The 19413-nt window shown below is 40.4% G+C and overlaps 1 protein-coding gene across 11 annotated transcripts in view; it reads left to right on the top strand.

Moving 5' to 3' along the window:
• LOC110375834 (cytosolic carboxypeptidase 1) overlaps positions 1–19363 on the top strand; it is a 62986-nt gene extending 43623 nt beyond the window's left edge. For 9 of the 11 annotated variants that reach the window (XM_049836478.2, XM_049836480.2, XM_049836481.2 and 6 more), the window contains 6 exons: positions 14823–14910; positions 15190–15354; positions 15745–15921; positions 17132–17250; positions 17605–17646; positions 18790–19363. In XM_049836478.2, coding sequence (XP_049692435.1) covers positions 14823–14910; positions 15190–15354; positions 15745–15921; positions 17132–17250; positions 17605–17646; positions 18790–18868 — 670 coding nt within the window. In that variant the 3' untranslated portion in view covers positions 18869–19363. The remainder of the gene's footprint in view (positions 1–14822; positions 14911–15189; positions 15355–15744; positions 15922–17131; positions 17251–17604; positions 17647–18789) is intronic. The other 2 variants (XM_049836476.2, XM_021334098.3) reach the window with 1 other exon arrangement.
• Positions 19364–19413: the final 50 nt, after the last annotated feature.

Here is a 19413-nt window from a genome sequence, read left to right as displayed (position 1 = left end):
GCAGCTCCATCTAGATCGGGGCCACCCGAGCGTAGTGCGGTGTCGTCAGCCGCGGACGTCCGGCGGCGAGCGGACGCTCGGCTCGGCGGCGCCCGCGCGCCTCGACACGGGAGTTATCTCGGCAAATCGTACCGCACAATAGTTCGCGCTCAATTTGTTCTTGTTGCGGTCGACGCGAATTCTTCGCTTGTCCAAAGGGTTGTCGACGTTGTCGTAGTTTTTTCTCCGCTCACGATCCGATGCGGCGCGCTTCAAGTGTGTCCTTTGTTATATCTCCCATTCAGGATCACACACAACCCACCTGCAACTATTAAGAGCATTTCAATCAGCAACTAATTTATTCTAAAAAATCTAAAGCGAGAGCAGTAACATAAACCCTCACCACTAGTCTGTGACTGATGTTGGGGAGGCTACGGTCTACTACAGTTTCTCAATAAATAAGCCTTTTACATTTACCTTTTAATGCCTGATATCAGTGAATATCTCGGTGAGATTTGATTTTACATCAACTATTATCTCTTATTGATTTTATCATCTTAAAAATCATGGAATACTTTTTCACTTTAATAATAATACATAGAATGTCCTACTTCAAAGCGAAGGCATTTCCATTAAAGCTGAGCCGTCGGCGGCTAATAGTTATTAATTAAGTGTATATTTGACCTTGCGGTGGACACAAACAAACGCGAGCTGAGTTCAATATTAGATCTTTGCTGAAATAAAAGCAAATGAGGGAGACGCGGGGCACTTGAAAGCCGCCGCCGCAGCTTCACCACTTTAAACATGTTGCTTTGAAAGCCACGTTAATTGGTGGGACGCTATTTGCTTTGCACGCCATGCGGCCTTCCAGCTTTGACATTGCCATACCATACAGATGCTATTCCTACGTGTGCCTATTACAGTGCGCCTTAAGCATTCCCTTCGTTTACCTGCATAATAAAAAATCTAGGCCAGAAAATAAACGTGGATATTTAAATGTTCATTTCAATACAAGACACTGCACTTAAATGATCCTGCAAAAGTTGAATTGCCCTAGAGCCTGCAGAAACACTTTTGAAATTTCTTTTTTATCGCATTCGAGCGATACCTATCAGTATTGTTTTACATCCGATGAATTACATTCGAGGGCGATACCGGTCGATAAAATAAAATTCACGGTATTATTTTATAAAAAAATATCTGAAGGTATTACTTTAATAGCTGCAAAATGAAAAAAAAGCTTAAAGATTCGAACGATACAATGTTTTTTGATCCGAAGATGTTTCTCCGCTTCGGGGAGTATTTAATTGAACGGGAGCATGACTCCGATGTTTTGAATAATGGTAGTAATAGACCGCACATGCCGCTCAAACAAAACTATTTATGCGCCATTCACAATGCGCGATCGCCGTGCGCCCGCGCAAGCCCGCGACACGACATTAATTGATATCATTACCATCTTTTGTGGACAACATTATTTGGGAACTATCTCCGACGTAGACATGGTAAAATATTCAGTTTAGTATAATTGGTTATATAATATGCCATAATATTGAAAATATGAAGGAAACAGTAAAAGGAATTGTTTATTGCGTGCTTAGAAATGATGATCAATGTTAGCTGATGTGTCGCCGGCCTTCAATCATAGCGTCCGTGAACGTTGTGATTATTCTAATGTTTTCGAGTTGCGTGCGATGGCTGCGCCTGCGGTGGTCACCGCGACTACTCTGATTACCGCGATTACGATAAAAATGCACCCGCTATCGTTTAAATGCCGTTTTAAAAATAACCGCGTAATAGTCCACCGCAATAGCAATGAACACTAAAAATAAAATATTACGTGGACGGTCCCCTTAGCTTGACGTCCCTGAATAACATTGGGAATATTGCCCGATCATTATGCTGGGTGGACGTCGCTAGTGGTCCGCCATTTACATAGAGCCTACTATTAAATTATCCATTACGATCTGAATCTTCACATATAAAGTTTAGTGTTGTTGATGACTCATGCACGAATGTACCGCACTACATACCAGAAACGACTAAACTTGTATTTTATTTGGAGTAGTGCAACTCACCTTTGCCTGGCTCCTATATCTAACGCTGTACGTAGGGATGCAGACATCGCATCCAGCCCACGTCGTGCAGTTTTATATGTAGCTATAAACTTTGTCGTGTTCGGTAAGAACATAAGGGTGCGTCCACATCTGGCGAATGCGCCGCGAATGCGCAGCACGCGAGCCGATCGCGAGCTGTCCGCGAGCTGCGCGCGTGCATTTTTGTTCGTGCGCCGCTTCTGCGCCGCCCGCGCGCAGCTCGCGCGCGACCTAAGCGCCGCACGCGAGCGGCGCGCAGGCGGCGCGCGACGTCTGCCATCTTCGATAGTACTGAGCCAATATACGGAACTGTAAGGGCGAGAACTGATTGCGCGCAGATCGCGCGCCGCTCACGCGCTCTATACGAGCCTTGCGTGAGTTGCGCTAAAGAGGCGCACCGAACTATTGCAGTGACTGCACGCGCGCAGCTCGCGGACAGCTCGCGATCGGCTCGCGTGCTGCGCATTCGCGGCGCATTCGCCAGATGTGGACGCACCCTAACGTATGATATTATTTGAAAATGTTTAACGGCACGTGTAAATGCCCTTATGTGGCCCGCGACTAGGCTGAGCTTAAGTACCTGATCGGTAGCTAAACTAAATTCATTTCATGACGTTTACGAGCTCTGCAACTTAATAACATTACAAAGGGTATTATTCTACTATACAGGGTTACTGGTAAGTAGACCGCATCCTTTCAGGAGGTGATAGTATAGGTCAATACGGATAAATTTGACCATGGCATACACTGGGCAAAAGTTAACCCGTTTCGAGATAATCGATTTTCAAGATCAGTCGTCATCATTAGTCAAAAGTCTCGCTTTTGTGGATTTTTGTGTGTTTTTGGATAGAAGATGAATCACTTCATAATAACAAACCATAAAACTGTACAAATCACAGAGGAAATTATAGCGAACAGCAATTACTTTTTTAGTAGCTATTTTCTCAAAAATATTACTCTTCATTTTTTTGTGCAGAATACTTAAAAAACATCTACATTTATCTAGCTATCCAAAAAGGCACAAAACACACAAAAATCCGCAAAAACGAGACTTTTAGCTAATAATAAAAATTTATACGTGTACCTAGACGACTTGTAAAGAAAAGATCTTGAAATTCGATTATCTTCAAACGGGTTAACTTTTGCCCAGTGTATCCCATGATCAAATTTGTCCGTATTGACCTATACTATCACCTCATGAAAGGATGCGGTCTACTTACCAGTAACCCTGTATACTTTCAATTTGTATGACAGAGTAATAAATAGTGATCTCTGAATGAGTTACTGCAGAAATCTGGTTTAAACAACCTACATACTCACAAAATCTCGTAAAGCAATGGTTTGAAAACTAAGAAAATCAAATACATCATTCATAAATTTAATAATTCGGGATGTCACAAACTTTGCGTTTGATACACATTTACCGTCTTACCACAAAAACTTTTAAACGTCAGTTTATGCCTTGTCTAAAAAAATGTCAAATTATGACGTTGACATATGGTTCATTTTGCAGCCAAAATTTTATTAGACAAGTGTAAAACAGGGTTTAAAGTTTTTGTAGTAAGGCCCCTTATGTCTTATTTGGTCAGTTACTCTTCCACAAATGGTATTCCCCAAGTTGAGTTTCAAGCTCAATCAAAACGATCTATGGCTTGAAACCATTAGATATGTTTGAATAGTTTTGTGGTAGCCGCACTGTAATTGTATTGAACAAATCATGATAAAGTTGTGGTTACAATTTTCGAATCATCATCAAGGATACCGAACCAATGCAGAAAATAGCTTTATAGAATACTTAATCCTGCTCTATATGGAGGAACCACAACCTTAGTATAAAAATAATAAAAAATGAAGTTACCATCCCATCCTTATAAAAATATATTCTCAAAGACTCTTCTTTTTAACTGGTACAATTAAGCCTTTATTCTCGGTGACTGCAGACCGTACCTATTATGTATTTTAATCCATACGCAAGTATTTTTTCTGACCCCTTAGGGGATCTAAAAATAAATGCATCGCGTGGCTAGCTCGGAACAAAAGACCAAAAAGAGCATCGCAGGAGATCGCACCTATGGAGCTGGAGTGAATCCGTAACTAAATTGCATGATTGGCGCGGTTCGCTACTTATTTGCACAATTTCCATTACTTAATCAAATTATTACCTGCTCGCCGATCGTTCCGCGAGCTGCCCGCGGTTTTTCTTATTTCCCGTGGGATTCTCGGGTTTTCTAACGATTTAGATCGTACTTATCCATAGGAAATGAGCTTTTGAATGGTGTGATCCTATTTTTTTTAATTCTATACCTTGTTGTGGCTATAAACACCACAGAAATTGTTAAAGCATTTTGTTAGCACGTTTTTCTATGTGTAATAAATAAGACTAAAATTGCAGCAACTTTTTTTGTAATTTTTGCTACAGGTACAAAATATTTCGCATTACTAAACAGGAGTTACGGCTTAGCTCGAACATAACTGACATTTTAGTCATTATAAAATCATTACAAAAGTATAAAAACATAATGTATAAAAATGGTACCATACTCGCCATCGGGCACACAGTTTCTTTTACACCAAGTTCAATGCATTACTGCTTAAACGATAAGCATACGCGTTAACTTACTACTCCTCATCATTACAGATCCACTATTTGACACTTGCCTTTCTTTTTTAAAAGTTTTTTTCTATTTACGATGTCCCCAATTACTTTGGGTCGGCACAATATGATTTACGCTTCCAGTTCTCCCTCATACAGAATTCGCTCCCTTCTTATACCTACTGAAACAGTCCTCCCTAAACTACAGGTACTATTGTCGCCCGTTCTTCAGCAATGCACGTACAATTTCTTCCGACATTTTTTCGTAGATCGTCACTCAGCCTAACCCAAGCGGTCATCTGATTTTAGATAAAAATCGCTTGGCAAGCCTACTCCTACTATTCGCACTGTTCCATCCCCCGTCTCGGCAATCCATAAATAAAAACCACGCTACGATAAATCGCAAATTTATTTCTGAACGTAATCAATATTTTATTAGAACACTTAATTAAATAAACACTTGCCCACGCACACTCACATAACTCAAGAATTGCCTGCTTCTTAATCAGTATTACAAGAAGAAGAAACCATGTGAAAAATCACTTAATTCCCACCTAAAACAGCTTTACGATCAGTATAAATATAGATCATGGCAATAGATCTTACTTATGCAGCGCATGTCTGCAACGCTTAGCTTTATATCACACAATACAAGTTTTTTTTTTACCGAGGTAAGCAGCGCTGTTGATTATAATAAAATGGCCTATTATACGCCCGTCTACGGATATCCTTTGCACAATAATGTATTTATTCTATAAGTCATTATCGGCCCTCGATGTAACACTAGATCAATCTTGAGAAAAGTTGAACGAACTAAATCTCATTTACGCTTTTTTGTTTCCAGCAGATGTTTATTGCTCCCCCTCTAGTTTGGAATAGCGTAAAATTGACAGAACGAATTGCTATGAAGTTGTAGTACATTTTGAAGCCAGTTTTTATTATTGCAATTTTTGATTTGGTTATTCCATAAACATGCTTAATAGTACTGAAATGGTGTGATCGCGTAAATATTTATCGACCGCGCACAAATTTTACAACGAATCATCGTTTTCTTAAAAACCTTTGGCAATTTTTCCTGGTCCTCGTCGTCACGGGGAGCAAAAATTGAGTACCTGCACTTAATTTGAAGTGCAGAGCTTCAGATAAAATCGAAGCTCGGTCGTCTTTGATATTGAAATTAATGCACCTATCAGTGGAATTTGATTGATTTCGCTTGTTAGTAGTCTGAATGTTAATAACTCATGACATCGCGGCAATGCATACCGGTCCGAGACGCAATTACAGTTTTTTGGCCCCAGTGTGCGTCGCTATTAAGTTGCCGTAGCATTTGCATGGCTCGCTTAGCTCGGCGCCAGCGCACCGTGCATTGTCCGGCGTGCCTTATGATGACACTGTCTATTAAGCATAACTGTGGTGGATGCATCGTGCTCTCGAAGATATAGATTTAATTATAAAGTTAGTACATTTAATTACAATTTTACAATTAATTGTCGATTTTTTTCAATTTACTTAATCTTATTTACATCTACTTCAATGATACCAACCTTAATAATAATATGTATAGGTACCTACTGTATCTGCTATGTCGCTCTAGCTCTGCATTCTAGCTGCAATATTTCATTTTGTTCTTAGTTGCAGAAACAGATAAAAAGTCACCATAACTCCTCTTTATGTGACTTATGTTATTATTAACTTAGGATCTCCGTGTATTTGAATTCAGTTTATGCAGGCGAGGTCTCGTTAGAATCTGTCGTTAGACTATAAAGTCAGAATCATAAATTATTAAGTAACAACGCACTCGCTGTTTTATCCATACGCGTTTTATGTTAATATAAGCACCTTTATTTCTCGCGTGGGATAAAGTAACTATACAATTTAGTAAAATACTAATACAGTTATAAAATATAATGTACACCGTGTATTTTCTATTATGAAGCCACCACGTGTAGCCGGTACAGCTAATAGATTTGATAGCCTGCGATAGGCGTAATGCTACATTGATTCGCGTCGCGCCGTCGCGCGTCGCCCTCACGTCAGTGGTTATGTGTTTAAGCAATTACTCCCTAGAGATTGAAGGTACAACATCAGTCTTGGCTGTAAGATCGCTTCCCGTTATAATTGACGTACACACGAGGGCCTGCCGAGGTGTCAGAAGACTGGAGGGACCGCGAAGGCACGCCTCACACCTCCACTATAATTTACCCGGACCGTCTACGCGGAAACCCCTAATCATGAGTGTTTAGTAAAATCATCATTTTCAACACATTCGGAGTTTGCAACGATAAACATTACGATACTCACTACAACATTAATTAAAGCTATTTAATTAATTACAACTTGTATTTAAATTATAACTGTTTACGTTACATTACCTATGTCACTTTCACGATTATTGTTGGTTATGTCAGAGATAAAGGTTTCTTATTAATATTACGTTGTGCCTTGTTGCAATTAATTAAGGTTGTTGGCTCTGGCACTGCCTGCAGCGAAGGACAGCTTAGTCGTTTGTGAAAAAATATGAGAAGAGGTTTATTGCACCCAGCTAAATGTTTTTATTGCATGAAAGTCGTTGCCGCGACTTCTACGTATACACAAAGACCTTAGTTTAAGTATTCTTAAAATATTCTCAAATAATTTTCATGTCGTTACAAAAGACCAGAAATTCATTTGGGTCCCTAAACATAACTTAGTTTTTAATTTTGCCTAGTTCGGCAAACCCCTTCGCCTTCCTCTACTTCTTCTCTACCTAGGAAAAAGTAATATTCAATATGCGGCAGAAACTAGAAAATTGCGGGTGTTATCATAATCTTGTAGTGTTGACGTGTGATTTCCTCCCCAAAGGTTCAAGGTTATGAACGTGATTTTGAAATATCGTAAAACCAATCTCAATGGCTCATCTGTGGCGCCGATCACTGCTTTCTCACGACCAAATAGCAATGCTTGCTCCTTTATTTTAATCCTTATTATGAATATCATAAGAACCTTAATGGGTTGTTGATTGAAACTGTAGATTTTTTTCTGTTTTCTGTCCTAAGTGTTTTATTTGAAGGTCGTGTTTAACAGCCTGTTGTGCCGTTCTTTGTTATCTGAGTTGACTGTAAAAATATTGACACTAGATCAACAGTATAGACGGGACATGCTCGCTGGATCATAAACGGACAATGGCAACTGCTTCAAATCATAAGAACACACAGTAATAACCCTTCTTGGCAGTCGGGTAAAAAGTTAAGTAGGTACCTACCACTCGTGACCAATTTAAACCTGTATTTTAATTGAAATTATCTACATTCTAATTTATCGTGGTAGAGTAATGCCCTGTAATCAAACTAATTTCTGTGGTAGGTCTTGGTATAAGCCTAAATCACAATGTTTTATGTGTTGTTGCAAATTCTCTTCATTCAGCCGAAGCATAATTTATCAATGAACCAAGATTTATTAATGAATGGCTGCTTACAAAGCGTCGCTCAGAAGATCGCATGATCTCCTTATCCACATTCCTGCCTCATTCTATCTAGAAAACATTCTCAGATTACTGCTAATGCAGACTATATTATTTCCGTTACAAAGTCTTTCACAAATACTCAAAGTGGAAATTCATGGCGTATCATGGTGTTCACATCGGTGCACCGTGCGCCGACGCAGCAGCGCGCGGCGTATCTAAAGCTCAATTGCACAATTAGTGTTGCCTCCATTGTGCTTCCGGATTCCCTCGGGATTGCGCTCAGCTCTCAGGCTCTCAACATAGATTTTCTTGGTCGACACTACGCTTATTATATTCTATGAGCGTCGCCGTCATAGCTGTCCGTGTTCATACACGATGACGATAAATTCCTGTCGTAAAATTTTGCACAACGTGATTAATAATAGTTGCGAATTAATAGCGGTCAAGTATAAAACGGACGTTTCCGCAAGTAATGCGCAAACACGTCCGTATCGCGATTTATATTATGTACTATGATGGTGGCTTCACCTTGAATTATTAACCAAGGATATGAGCATCAACACCCGGCAATTAAAATATAATCCAGAACCTTCCGGGAAACCGAGCGCGGGATCCGCAGACACCTCCCGCTGCTCGTCAATCCTGCCCAAGATTCCTGTCCCGGCCGTCAAGAAATAACCACTTTTAATTATCATATACCATCTTCCTGTCTAATTTGCAATGTTTCTAATAGGTGCAACTTACAATCAAAACTTTCGAACGTAACGTATAAATGTTAAGTGTATTCTAACTTATTAGAAACAATCCTCATCAAACCGTGACATTTCACACTATTCTAACAACTCTTTGGAATGGCTATGTTAACCCATAATAATCCCGTGACTAAGTTGACAGTAGTGCCCACAGGTATTATTCATACTTGCGTTAAAAGTAATGTCTTGCGTCTCTCCGTGAGAAAGCAGAAAAATGGTGGCTTTGAATGTATCTGGTAAATTGGTACTGGGGACTATTTTATGTACTCCAACAAGCGCACAAACACTTGACGTGTAATAAATCACGAGCATTGAGCAGTAAACTATGAAAAAGAGCCGTGAAAAGAACATTGTATGATGCAAATCCTTGACCTCGGATATTCTATTCAGATGTCATTATTATTCCTGACTCGTATCGCCATTAAGAGACTACAACTTTGAAAGTGCCTACAAGGAAAGTATTCGCGTACAAAACCTAAGCGGTCATAAATAATACGAGGCGAGCGGAGTCAGCTAATGAATTACGAGTGCGAGGCTCATAATAGCGGGTCGCGCGCGGCGCTAAATGCTGCGCACGCGGTTGCCGCCGCCCGCCGCCGCCGCGGGCAATGTACGCACCGCGCCACGCAACCAACCCCCAGCTTACAGAACGCCGACCGCCGCGCAGCTAACAAAGAACGCCGATCTCGTGCGAATAGTTCACGCTCTGCCTCTTGCATCATTGTAATAGACGGATGGACCGAGTCAACGACACCCGTCGACGAGTCATCGCCATCATCATTCAACTCGAACTGTCTTCCCAAACCAGTGCACAGTCGTAATGAATCATTACGAGTATTACGATGCACGTTCCGAGATGATACTGATATAATGCGATAAGCTGAACAACGCGAACTGGAAGAGCAGAATTTATAGGAGGCTGCGATGCGCCAAGGCCGCCCAGTCGTTGCTATTATGTAAATAATGCACTCCTATGTCGTGCCCTCTGTGGCACTCGCTTACCGACTACGGCTGCTCATCATAGCGACCCCTTCACATACCTTAGCTCTCATTATTTTCGTTGCTTGCATGTGTTTGAGAAAACGTGTAATCTTCTCCAGAAGGACTTTGTAATGTGCTAGTTAAGTCTACATTTTGTACCATTAAAAAGACAAGTAATCACCTCGGAAATAGAGACCTTAATTACAGCACTGCTAATGTATGCAGTCAGTGCTACATCTGAATTGATAGAACACGTATTAATTGCATACTGGTCTAGTACTTTAGATAAAACGGGCGTGAAGGTAAAGGCAGTCCTGAGCAAATTGTAACACTTAACTGTTGGAAATAATGAGTCACCGTGCAGTAATCACAACTTGTCACGGTTGTAACGGTATTGCAATTTTAATAATACAAAAGCTTTGGTACAAAATCCAAACTGCTGCGTAGACATTAATAGGAAGATCAGTGAATTTGAATTGTTTAGTAAACGGTTTTAAGAACCTACATATGTACCTTATGTATTTATTTAAATTCCGTCTCTAACCCGATAGGCACTATTCTTGGTCGTTACTTCCTACCTAGAAATAACTAGCTTGATTCACGAGTTGTTTGTTTTATTTACGAATATCAGCAGCAGTCGTGAGGCACGTCAAACTGATCACACCCGCGACTCCTAAATCAATAGGAGCGGATCGGCGCGGAAGCGTTCACCGCTGCCCTGCAGAGGTGCTGCCCATGTGCGCTTATCAAGTTCATCACTGTCGCCGCGACACGATCCACACGTGGAGGCCATTATACCATCCCAATATTGCAAGAATATAATCAAATAGCGCACAACTTCGTTTGCTAAAAACCTTAGCAATTTGAAATTCTCATAAAAACGCAACCAGCGCCCATGGTGGGCACTTAAAACATTTTTGGCCTTAATCAGAGCTGTGAAAATAATAAATACCCTCGCTGGAGTGCTCCCTGGCTAATGGTGACTGCATTCCGACAGTGAGGATTGTCGCCGGAGAAAAGTGGCGTGTCATTGAACCGCCCTGTGGTGAATTGCTCCGCTTCCGCCAACACCCGGCAAATAAAATCAATTATTGTGACGCCGTTACTCCTCTCGTCTAATTTACGACCTGTACACTAACAATAAAGAACCCTTTACCATTGGAACGTCATCCTCATGAAGATATAATAACAAAGGTAACACCATAAATATACCTATCCACATTCTCTTGCATCTAACTAATGGATGTACCTGTCATTCCTGGTAACTGATTCAGCAAGGCTATAAATACAAGCTAGGCACGTGTGTTAATTCTATAGAACGCTATTTAATAAAGATAACCACGTCATGTTATTGTCGCGGAGGCACCGGATAAGCGCTGCGACCGGCCGATTGTCTCGCGACTATCGTAAATAACTCGCGCTGTGTCCGGTGTCGACCACGAATACAGAGTTGCCGACGACGGCTGGCGAATCCTGGCGTCGCCACCGAGCCCTCCGCGTCCCCTAACGCGGACCGCTCCACCTCGCCTTCCGTCGAACGCGCAACCTAGCAGGCGAACAAACGTCGCGTCCTTCGCTCGACACGCGCTCGCCGAGGACCCGTGGTTGCGCGTGCTCTCGGACCGCTCACAGGAAACAGCCTCCGCGCTAGGAATACGGATGAGCGTGACGTGTGCCATGGGCCCGCCGACTTATCTAAACTGAACCCTAGTCTCCGCCGGTATCTACCGACGTTAAATTATTACTGTCTCTAGGTGTCCATTTACAAAGCGTAAAGTATCCCTATTTATCGACGACGAGCAATTTGAGCAATATAACGACGATCTCGGGCCAAGGACTGCAATTGGCCGTCGGCTATGAATTCCAGCTGAGGTAGAAACAATGGACATATGATATAAATAGGTGGAATAAATATAAAATGCTAGTGTTTATTTGGTCTATTTACTGGCTGAACGATATGCGAAGGGTGCATAGAGGGCGGGCAGGGATCGAGCGAGCCCGAAGTATTGCCGAGGTCCGATAGCATCGGTGCGCAGCGCGCTATAAATAGATGAGCAGGCAGACCCTTGAACCAGCCGCGGTCGTCACTATGCGCCTCGAAGGGTTACTGCTTAATAAAGTTGATAATACACCCAAGTATTGTAGCGGCACTAGTGGATAGCAGACATCAGTTAATTAAATACAAGTCTCTTCACATTTCATAGAACTACATTTTTTTTTCTTGTGTGATCAAGGCAGGATATAAGGTTTTTTGATACTAAATGGTAAAGGAACTGACATTGATTTAGTAAAATTGGCAGAGCTCTTTCTTTACTCTCTCTGCAGAATACAGCCTTTTAAATAGGCAAGGCAGCAAAATAACTTAGTTAGAGGTAATTAAGTGCTGGCATGCGACATCCCTGTTCGTTGCTCCGGTACCGCAACAATCCACCATAAAACACGGCAGACGGGGTGCAGCTTCTCGCTTGTTCGCTTTCATTCGCGCATGCGGACGACGCTTATTTTTTTCCCTGATTAGAGTAAAAGATGCGCAACCGGTCGCGGAGCGAAGGCCGCAGCCAGGGACGGGCGTGAGTCGCGCTGCGCCCGCGCCGCGCCTCGCGCCGCCTCCGCGCCCGCTAATGATGCGACTCCACTGAACCACTCCTAATTGGACGAACGCCCGACCGCTCCAGGAAAAAATATCCACCAACCATGCGCACTACACAGAATAATCAGAATTGCAAAACTCCACTTTGAATCATACAAATTATTAAATTCCAGCTAAATCAACTAACATGCAACATACGCTGCTAATTATAAAATTGTGCCCTTACCTGGAACTGCTTTGTAGACACCTTTCGCACATTCGCTTATTATCACTTATCAAGATATGTGAGGTGTGAATATAAAATGTTTCAGTTCTGGGAACTATAAAGTTTCCGAGTTACATCACAGGGTCACTTTAATGACATAATAATGTTTTATAAACACCATTACAGTTACTTGTATTCTTTTCCTGAGGTACCTTGGCGAATGCGATTATGTCAGAGGCACGTACTCTATAAGAATTGCCCTTTAATAACGGTAGAAATATAGTGAACAGTCGTAGATTGCAGACGAACTAAGTCTACCTAGCTGTAAGTAATGATACAATTGACGTTTGTTATTTTTCATTTAGCGGCACCTGGGGGTCTCGTGATTCTGTGACGAGGAAGTTTAGATATATTGCCGACTAAATATAAGAATCCAATTTCTACACGACAGTAGTATTAATTACAAACTGGTTTAGCCATCGATTGATTTATCTAGACGATATCCAAGATATGCCCAAGCACAAAAATTTGCAAGGGTAAAATAATGACCCCTCTCAATATTGGTATTAAAAGTAATTCTACTTGCCTTTAATTAAAACTGATATGTAGGTACAACAAAAAGAAAACAAACCCGTATGGACATCTGAATCCAATGCGAGATGTAAATTTTTAACCCCTAGCGCAAAACGAAAAGGTTGATAACTTGGTCGGTTGTTTGTAGCATTCAGTATTGCGACGAGTATATCTGTTAATCTGTGGCTCCGGACCTCTGCTTGCATACCGCACTGTGTGAACATTTCATGATGCTGTTCTTTGATATAGCCACCTTTAAAATGTATTACCTCGGCTTTTGTGCCCTACAAACTATCAATAAAAAACAAATACCATGTTGAATGATAAGAGTGCTAAACATAATATTAAATCTTTGGCAGAGAGGGGAGCTCGTGTCTAAGTAATAGGCGTGTTCGGTCCGTGGATAGAATACCGTCAGTCGAGTTCCTCCATCACAAGGCTCTTTAAATTGCTCCATGGCTGTCATTTTAACAGTTTTTCAGGCATTACGGGTAGTCAGAAGACAGAAAGTCTTAGAACCAGTTTTAAATAAGGGTAACTGAGTTTAGGAGGCTAGATAGGCCAGTTGCTTCGTGTATACCACTAGTACTCAGCTGTATCCGTTTCATTTAGACTGGAAGCCGACCTCAATATAGTTGGAAAAACGCAACTAAGCAGATGATGATCTTTGGCAAAATGACATCACACATATTCAGGAATGTTTCTATAAAATCCATTTCTACATCCAATTCCTCGTCACTGACCGTCAGCCCGGTTTGTAGTATTGGACATTTTATTATTTTTTCGCAGTTAATAAAAAGAATGATAAGAAATAATTTCTTATGTTTTATAGTACCTAGGTAGTACTAGGAGGTATATTTGAAGACAAAGGTTTTAACGCATTTTGTGTTTTTGATCTTCCAACTATTATTTTATAATGGATTTTCCTAGGCATTCCCATCAGTACCAAGTCTTGTGTGGCCTACTCATTGAACCATTCAGGCGGGGACACAAAAGGCTATAAATTTAATGACTAAAATCCTCATACAGGAAGTTTTAATGTTTATTACATGTGTTTTAAGATGTCTTTGGAATAGCATACAATTCGCAATTGTCTGTCAATAACCAATTCACTGGAGACGTCGCCGCTGCACAGCACTTCGTCATAGAGAAATGTTTTTTGACAGCATTGCATGTGCGTGCTCTCAGCTGCGCCGGCGCACCTGACAATATGTCACTAGGAATTCCTACGTGGTCACCCATTTCATTTCAGTTAATAGCTTGTCATTTTAAACTAACTCCGTAAAGTTTTCTTTGTGCTATGGGAGAGCCTTATATGAGCTTGAATCAATTATAAATTTTATATACCCGCCCGTGTATTAGTTTTCCTTGCGTTCGTGTCCCGCATCTAATGAGATATAACCGCTACAATCGAGGTGCTTTATGAAGTTGTAAAATAAACGGATTCAACGCGGCATTATGTCTGATGTTTAACTGACAACGCTTGACTCTCGACCCACGGTCGTGTCATTTTAATTCAATGGACGTGTCTTGGCGCACTATCGGCACTAACTTGTCGTTCATAAGATTTCCTGGTTATCTCGTCCTGTAAATTGTCTTTTCCTATTGCAGCCATCGATGCGGCTTGACTAATGAAGATTTAAATCGACGGTGGTGTAAACCGAGTCCCGTTTTGCATCCTTCTATTTATCATACTAAGGTGAGATAACTTTACAGCCAACCAGATATATAATTTCCTGAATGAAATACATATCAAATATACTGCCTCGTCGAAAGCTTGCATCAAAATGCAACAGCGAAAATATATGGAACAACCGATTTCATGTTAGTTCAGATCGAACAGTTTTAATTAAAAACTAGTTTCTAAATTATGGACTTCAGTCAGAAGAATCTGCTCATGCTGCTCAACCTAAAGATTAATGTGACGGTAGACTTTAAAGCTGAAAGAGTTAATGGTTAATGTATACTAATATTGCAGGGACTAATAGAATATCTTGTCCGCGTGTGGAAGAAGCCACCGCTGGTGTACTGTGACTACCACGGTCACTCGCGGAAGAAGAATGTGTTCTTCTACGGCTGCGCGGGCGCTGAGAGCTGGTGTAGCAACGACCGGATAGTGCCAGACGAACCAGTCAAATATTTAGTAAGCTAACATGATGAGAACTAGATAAAAAGTCACTTATTCAAGTTTACAAAAGACTACCCCAAAAATGCCCGCGCTTCACCATTTCCTATGTGTTTTTGCTGGGTAGAAGAAATGGTGGAACAAACTCCCCAGCAACAGAATTATGTCTGTAAGGTTTATAAAACCTGTCATTGAAGCGTAGACGTTGGTGAGAACGTCACTTTTAATTCAACTCACTTTTACGTTATATTTCTAATTTATAAAAATAAGTACTTCCTTGTTCTAAAAACACCAGCATTTAAACTTCCTTTATGGCAAGCTAAGCATCTCACGTTTTACGACATCCGTTTACTTTATCATTACTTTTTAATGGACCAAATGACGTAACCTCGTGATTCCTTATGGCAGATGCTGCCAGCCTTGATGCATCGGATATCCCCAGCATTCGCTCTGGGTTCCTGCTCCTTCAGAGTGGAACGGGAACGAGAGAGCACAGCTAGGGTCACCGTGTGGAGACACCTTGGCGTTACTAGGTCCTACACAATGGAAGCTTCCTTCTGTGGATTTGATAGAGGGCCCTTCAAGGTAAGTAGACTGACGATTTAATATTCCCAGTATCATCTTTTGATAAGTACTATATTTACAAGCTACTATATTTAAAAGCTCAAGATTACTAATACTGTAGTAGTGTGACCACTCTATAGTGGATAGTCATACTCCCCACAAATTGTGAATAACGAGAGGCATGAATTTTATTTTTTGCTCTACCGATGTAAAAACGAGGATTATTCCGAAGTAATTATATAATGATACGCGTTCTATCACACTTATACTCCAATTAGAAATGACAGATCTTCAGATTGATGATAACGATAGTTAGTTACCCGCCATGTGGGCTAATACATCTAGCGGTGTCCATCCCATACTGGATACCAGATCCGCCTGATAAGGCCGACGGTCGCTACAAATCTTCCATCTTCTTTATGTGGGAAGACAGCTATTCGTACGTTGTTTTATTAATGAATCATCCCTGCGAGGGCCTGGTGTGATTGCGAATGTTTCCATACGATGCGCTATTGTAGGCAAATTGTTTTAATTATAAGTAGCAATATTTATTGTAAAGCTGTCGAATTACCACCATATTATTGGTAATATAGAAACAATTTGCTCGCCTATGGCATAACTTTAAATAAGAGAATATTGTTTCAACAAGAAATTTAATGTAAACTGCTTCCTAATCATAAAGAAACCTTTGGACTCCTTCAGGGCTATGGCCGGCAATTAGTCCAAGAACAAGTTTTAATTGGCATACCCAGCGGTCTATGTGCATACTTATAATAAAAACTATAATTAATTATCCTGTCAAGTGCCTTGTAAAACTGCAGGATGCCATCATGATAATCCTATCAATAAATACCTAATCAGTGATGCAGCGTACGTGAATGACTCAACAATAATGTCATATTCCATACGCGAATTCATGACACGAAGCTGCAATACGACATGACGTATGCTCATATGAATAATACTGGTAGAAATACATTTAGCCTCCTCACTCGTCGTGATCGAAGGACAGGAATTAAGCAATGGATTAAATATGGAATGCTATATTATTTAACGGAGGCAATATTTAAAAGTCATGACATTATTCCTAGCTGAGTATGTTAGCACCTACGACATTAGAGACTCGTGTTGAGAATAGCATGGTTCATAAATATATAATCTCCCCCTACAGTTCTTGAACAAGTCAATTCGCAGAAATGTGAAATAAAATAATATTTTAACCACTTCCCAGGGCTTCCACTTAAACACTCATCACCTTCAGAGCGTGGGCAGCGACTTCTGCGAGGCTCTCAACGGCCTCAACGACACCGCTACCAATGTAGACATACAACTCACCAAGGACCTGAACGGGTAAGTGACTTGACGCCATCCGTCATTCACTTTATGTACCAGACGTAATATATCCAGCCCTATAAGTAAACTGATGTTGACAAGCGGTTTCCAATAATTTAACACCAGCGCGTAAGGGCCACGCCACACTGGCGCTTACTTTATTTATCCAGACCACTTTGTTAACCGCAAGAGATTCTCTACGAAGTTTATGGGCATAAATTTTGCTCAACTTGAAAATATTGTTTCTAAAGTTGTAAAAGTTATTTTTAGATAGGATTTTAATCTTTTAATTATAAGACAAAGTATTCTATCTCATAAGCTATATTTTCAAAAATTAACAGCCATATTTATGAATCGTTATTTATTTGACAGAAATATCATAGAGATCAATTTAATTGGTGCAGAAAAAGACAGGCAAGTTACAATACGAACAAATGAAACAAAAACTAACCAAGTCACTTTTTACCCGACTGTCAAGAAGGGTTATGTTTTCAAATCATTCATTCTGCCATTGAGAAACTTTTTAAACCTCCATTTACCTAACACGAAATAATCGGATTTTATCTATAACTAGGGCTGCCATCTCGAATTTCGCCAAACCCGGACAAACATTAAAAATACCCGGACATTTGGGGTAAATCGCATTTTTTCCGGAACGAGTACGATATTTTTAAACAAAATAATACCTAATTTGTAATCCATTTAATATTAACATTTACTTAAATTCAATGAGGTGCTTCCTTACATGAAAAGTGTCCGGGTTTTCCCCGGACACTTCTTGAAACCCCGCCCGGACGGCCCCCGGACGGCCTCCAGACGAGGACAAATCCGGGGAAACCCGGACGGAAGGCAGCCCTATCTATAACGACCACAAAATTGAGCGTCACATTATTTACTTACATATGGGCATGAAAATTGCTTATCCATTTACTATATTGCAGTTTACATGATACGAACTGACATTTCGCAAATAACCGAAAAATTAAACGGGACTAAATTCTTGCTATTTTGTAAAAATTATCTTGTAGGAGGTTTTACAACATGGAATAATGATGTTCAGAATGCGATCGATAGTTTATTACCTATCTAGAATATCCCTCCATATTGCATGAACGCATTATTTAAGCTTGTTTACACAAGCTCAAGGTACGAGAACAAGATACACAAACTCGTATACGCGAACAGATAATAATCACATACAAGTTTCGCAACTATCTACCTGCCTTATGTTGGTCATAAGTATCCCTTACCAACTTAAGAATGTACGAAATTATGGTCCGTGTGTTAAAAAGGGCTAGGGTTAACTATCGCTAATGCCCGTAATCACGCGCAGGTTTAACACACTAATTTAGCATTGATCGATTCATCTTGTGAGGATTTTGTTTTGAATTTTTTGGACAACAGGAAATTCTGACGGAATTATTTCTTCGAAATTTCTTTTGAAGCGTGCGCGCATTTCGAACTAATATTTATCATGATGGATGCTTTTGCCAAACATTTCTAACAGTTGTCTAATATGTTTTGCTGTATAATTAATGTTGTTTTTCTATTGTTTAGTGAGATTGCGGTGGACAGCGAGCCCGGCTCCGGTTCTGACAGTGTTTTGAAGACAGACTCTGATGAGGACTTCGACTAATTCGACTTTATATTGTAACCTTAGGCTAAGCGCTTGCTACGGAAATAATAAAGCCAGGTGCGGTCTGTGTCACGAGCTAGTGTAAACGAAACGTTGTGTAGTCGGGGGCTGTGTTCGTGATGAGCCAGATCTACTTGCGTGTCTAAAAAGAGTAATAGATACAAAATTATTACAAGTTCAGAAACAAACCTATCACCAAACAATTGTTTTGCTCTTATAAGTCCTGGTAACTTAGGCGGTAGCTACTTAGAAATTTAGATACTTTATTTTTTATTATTTTAGAAATTGACTGCCTTTTTTGCTAAGAATTTTTTGACACGATATTTTTGGTTTAGTGATTTTAGTGTTGCCCTAAGTTATCATGTTGTGTACTAAATTTGACCGTGTATCGTAAGGCCGTGACCACATAGATTGTTTAGTTTGGTTTGATGTGATATAAGTTAAATTTTAAGTGGCTTGTGATCTCAATTACAAATAAATTATGAAATCACGTTATGGATTTTGTTTTTCTATGAGAACTTCTTCCTTTTCTACACACTTTTATA

This window comes from Helicoverpa armigera, chromosome 3 (genome assembly GCF_030705265.1).
Source record: "Helicoverpa armigera isolate CAAS_96S chromosome 3, ASM3070526v1, whole genome shotgun sequence".
Taxonomy (NCBI): Eukaryota; Metazoa; Arthropoda; class Insecta; order Lepidoptera; family Noctuidae; genus Helicoverpa; species Helicoverpa armigera.
Note: the sequence above shows the minus strand (reverse complement) of the source record. Positions and strands in the feature narration are given on the sequence as shown.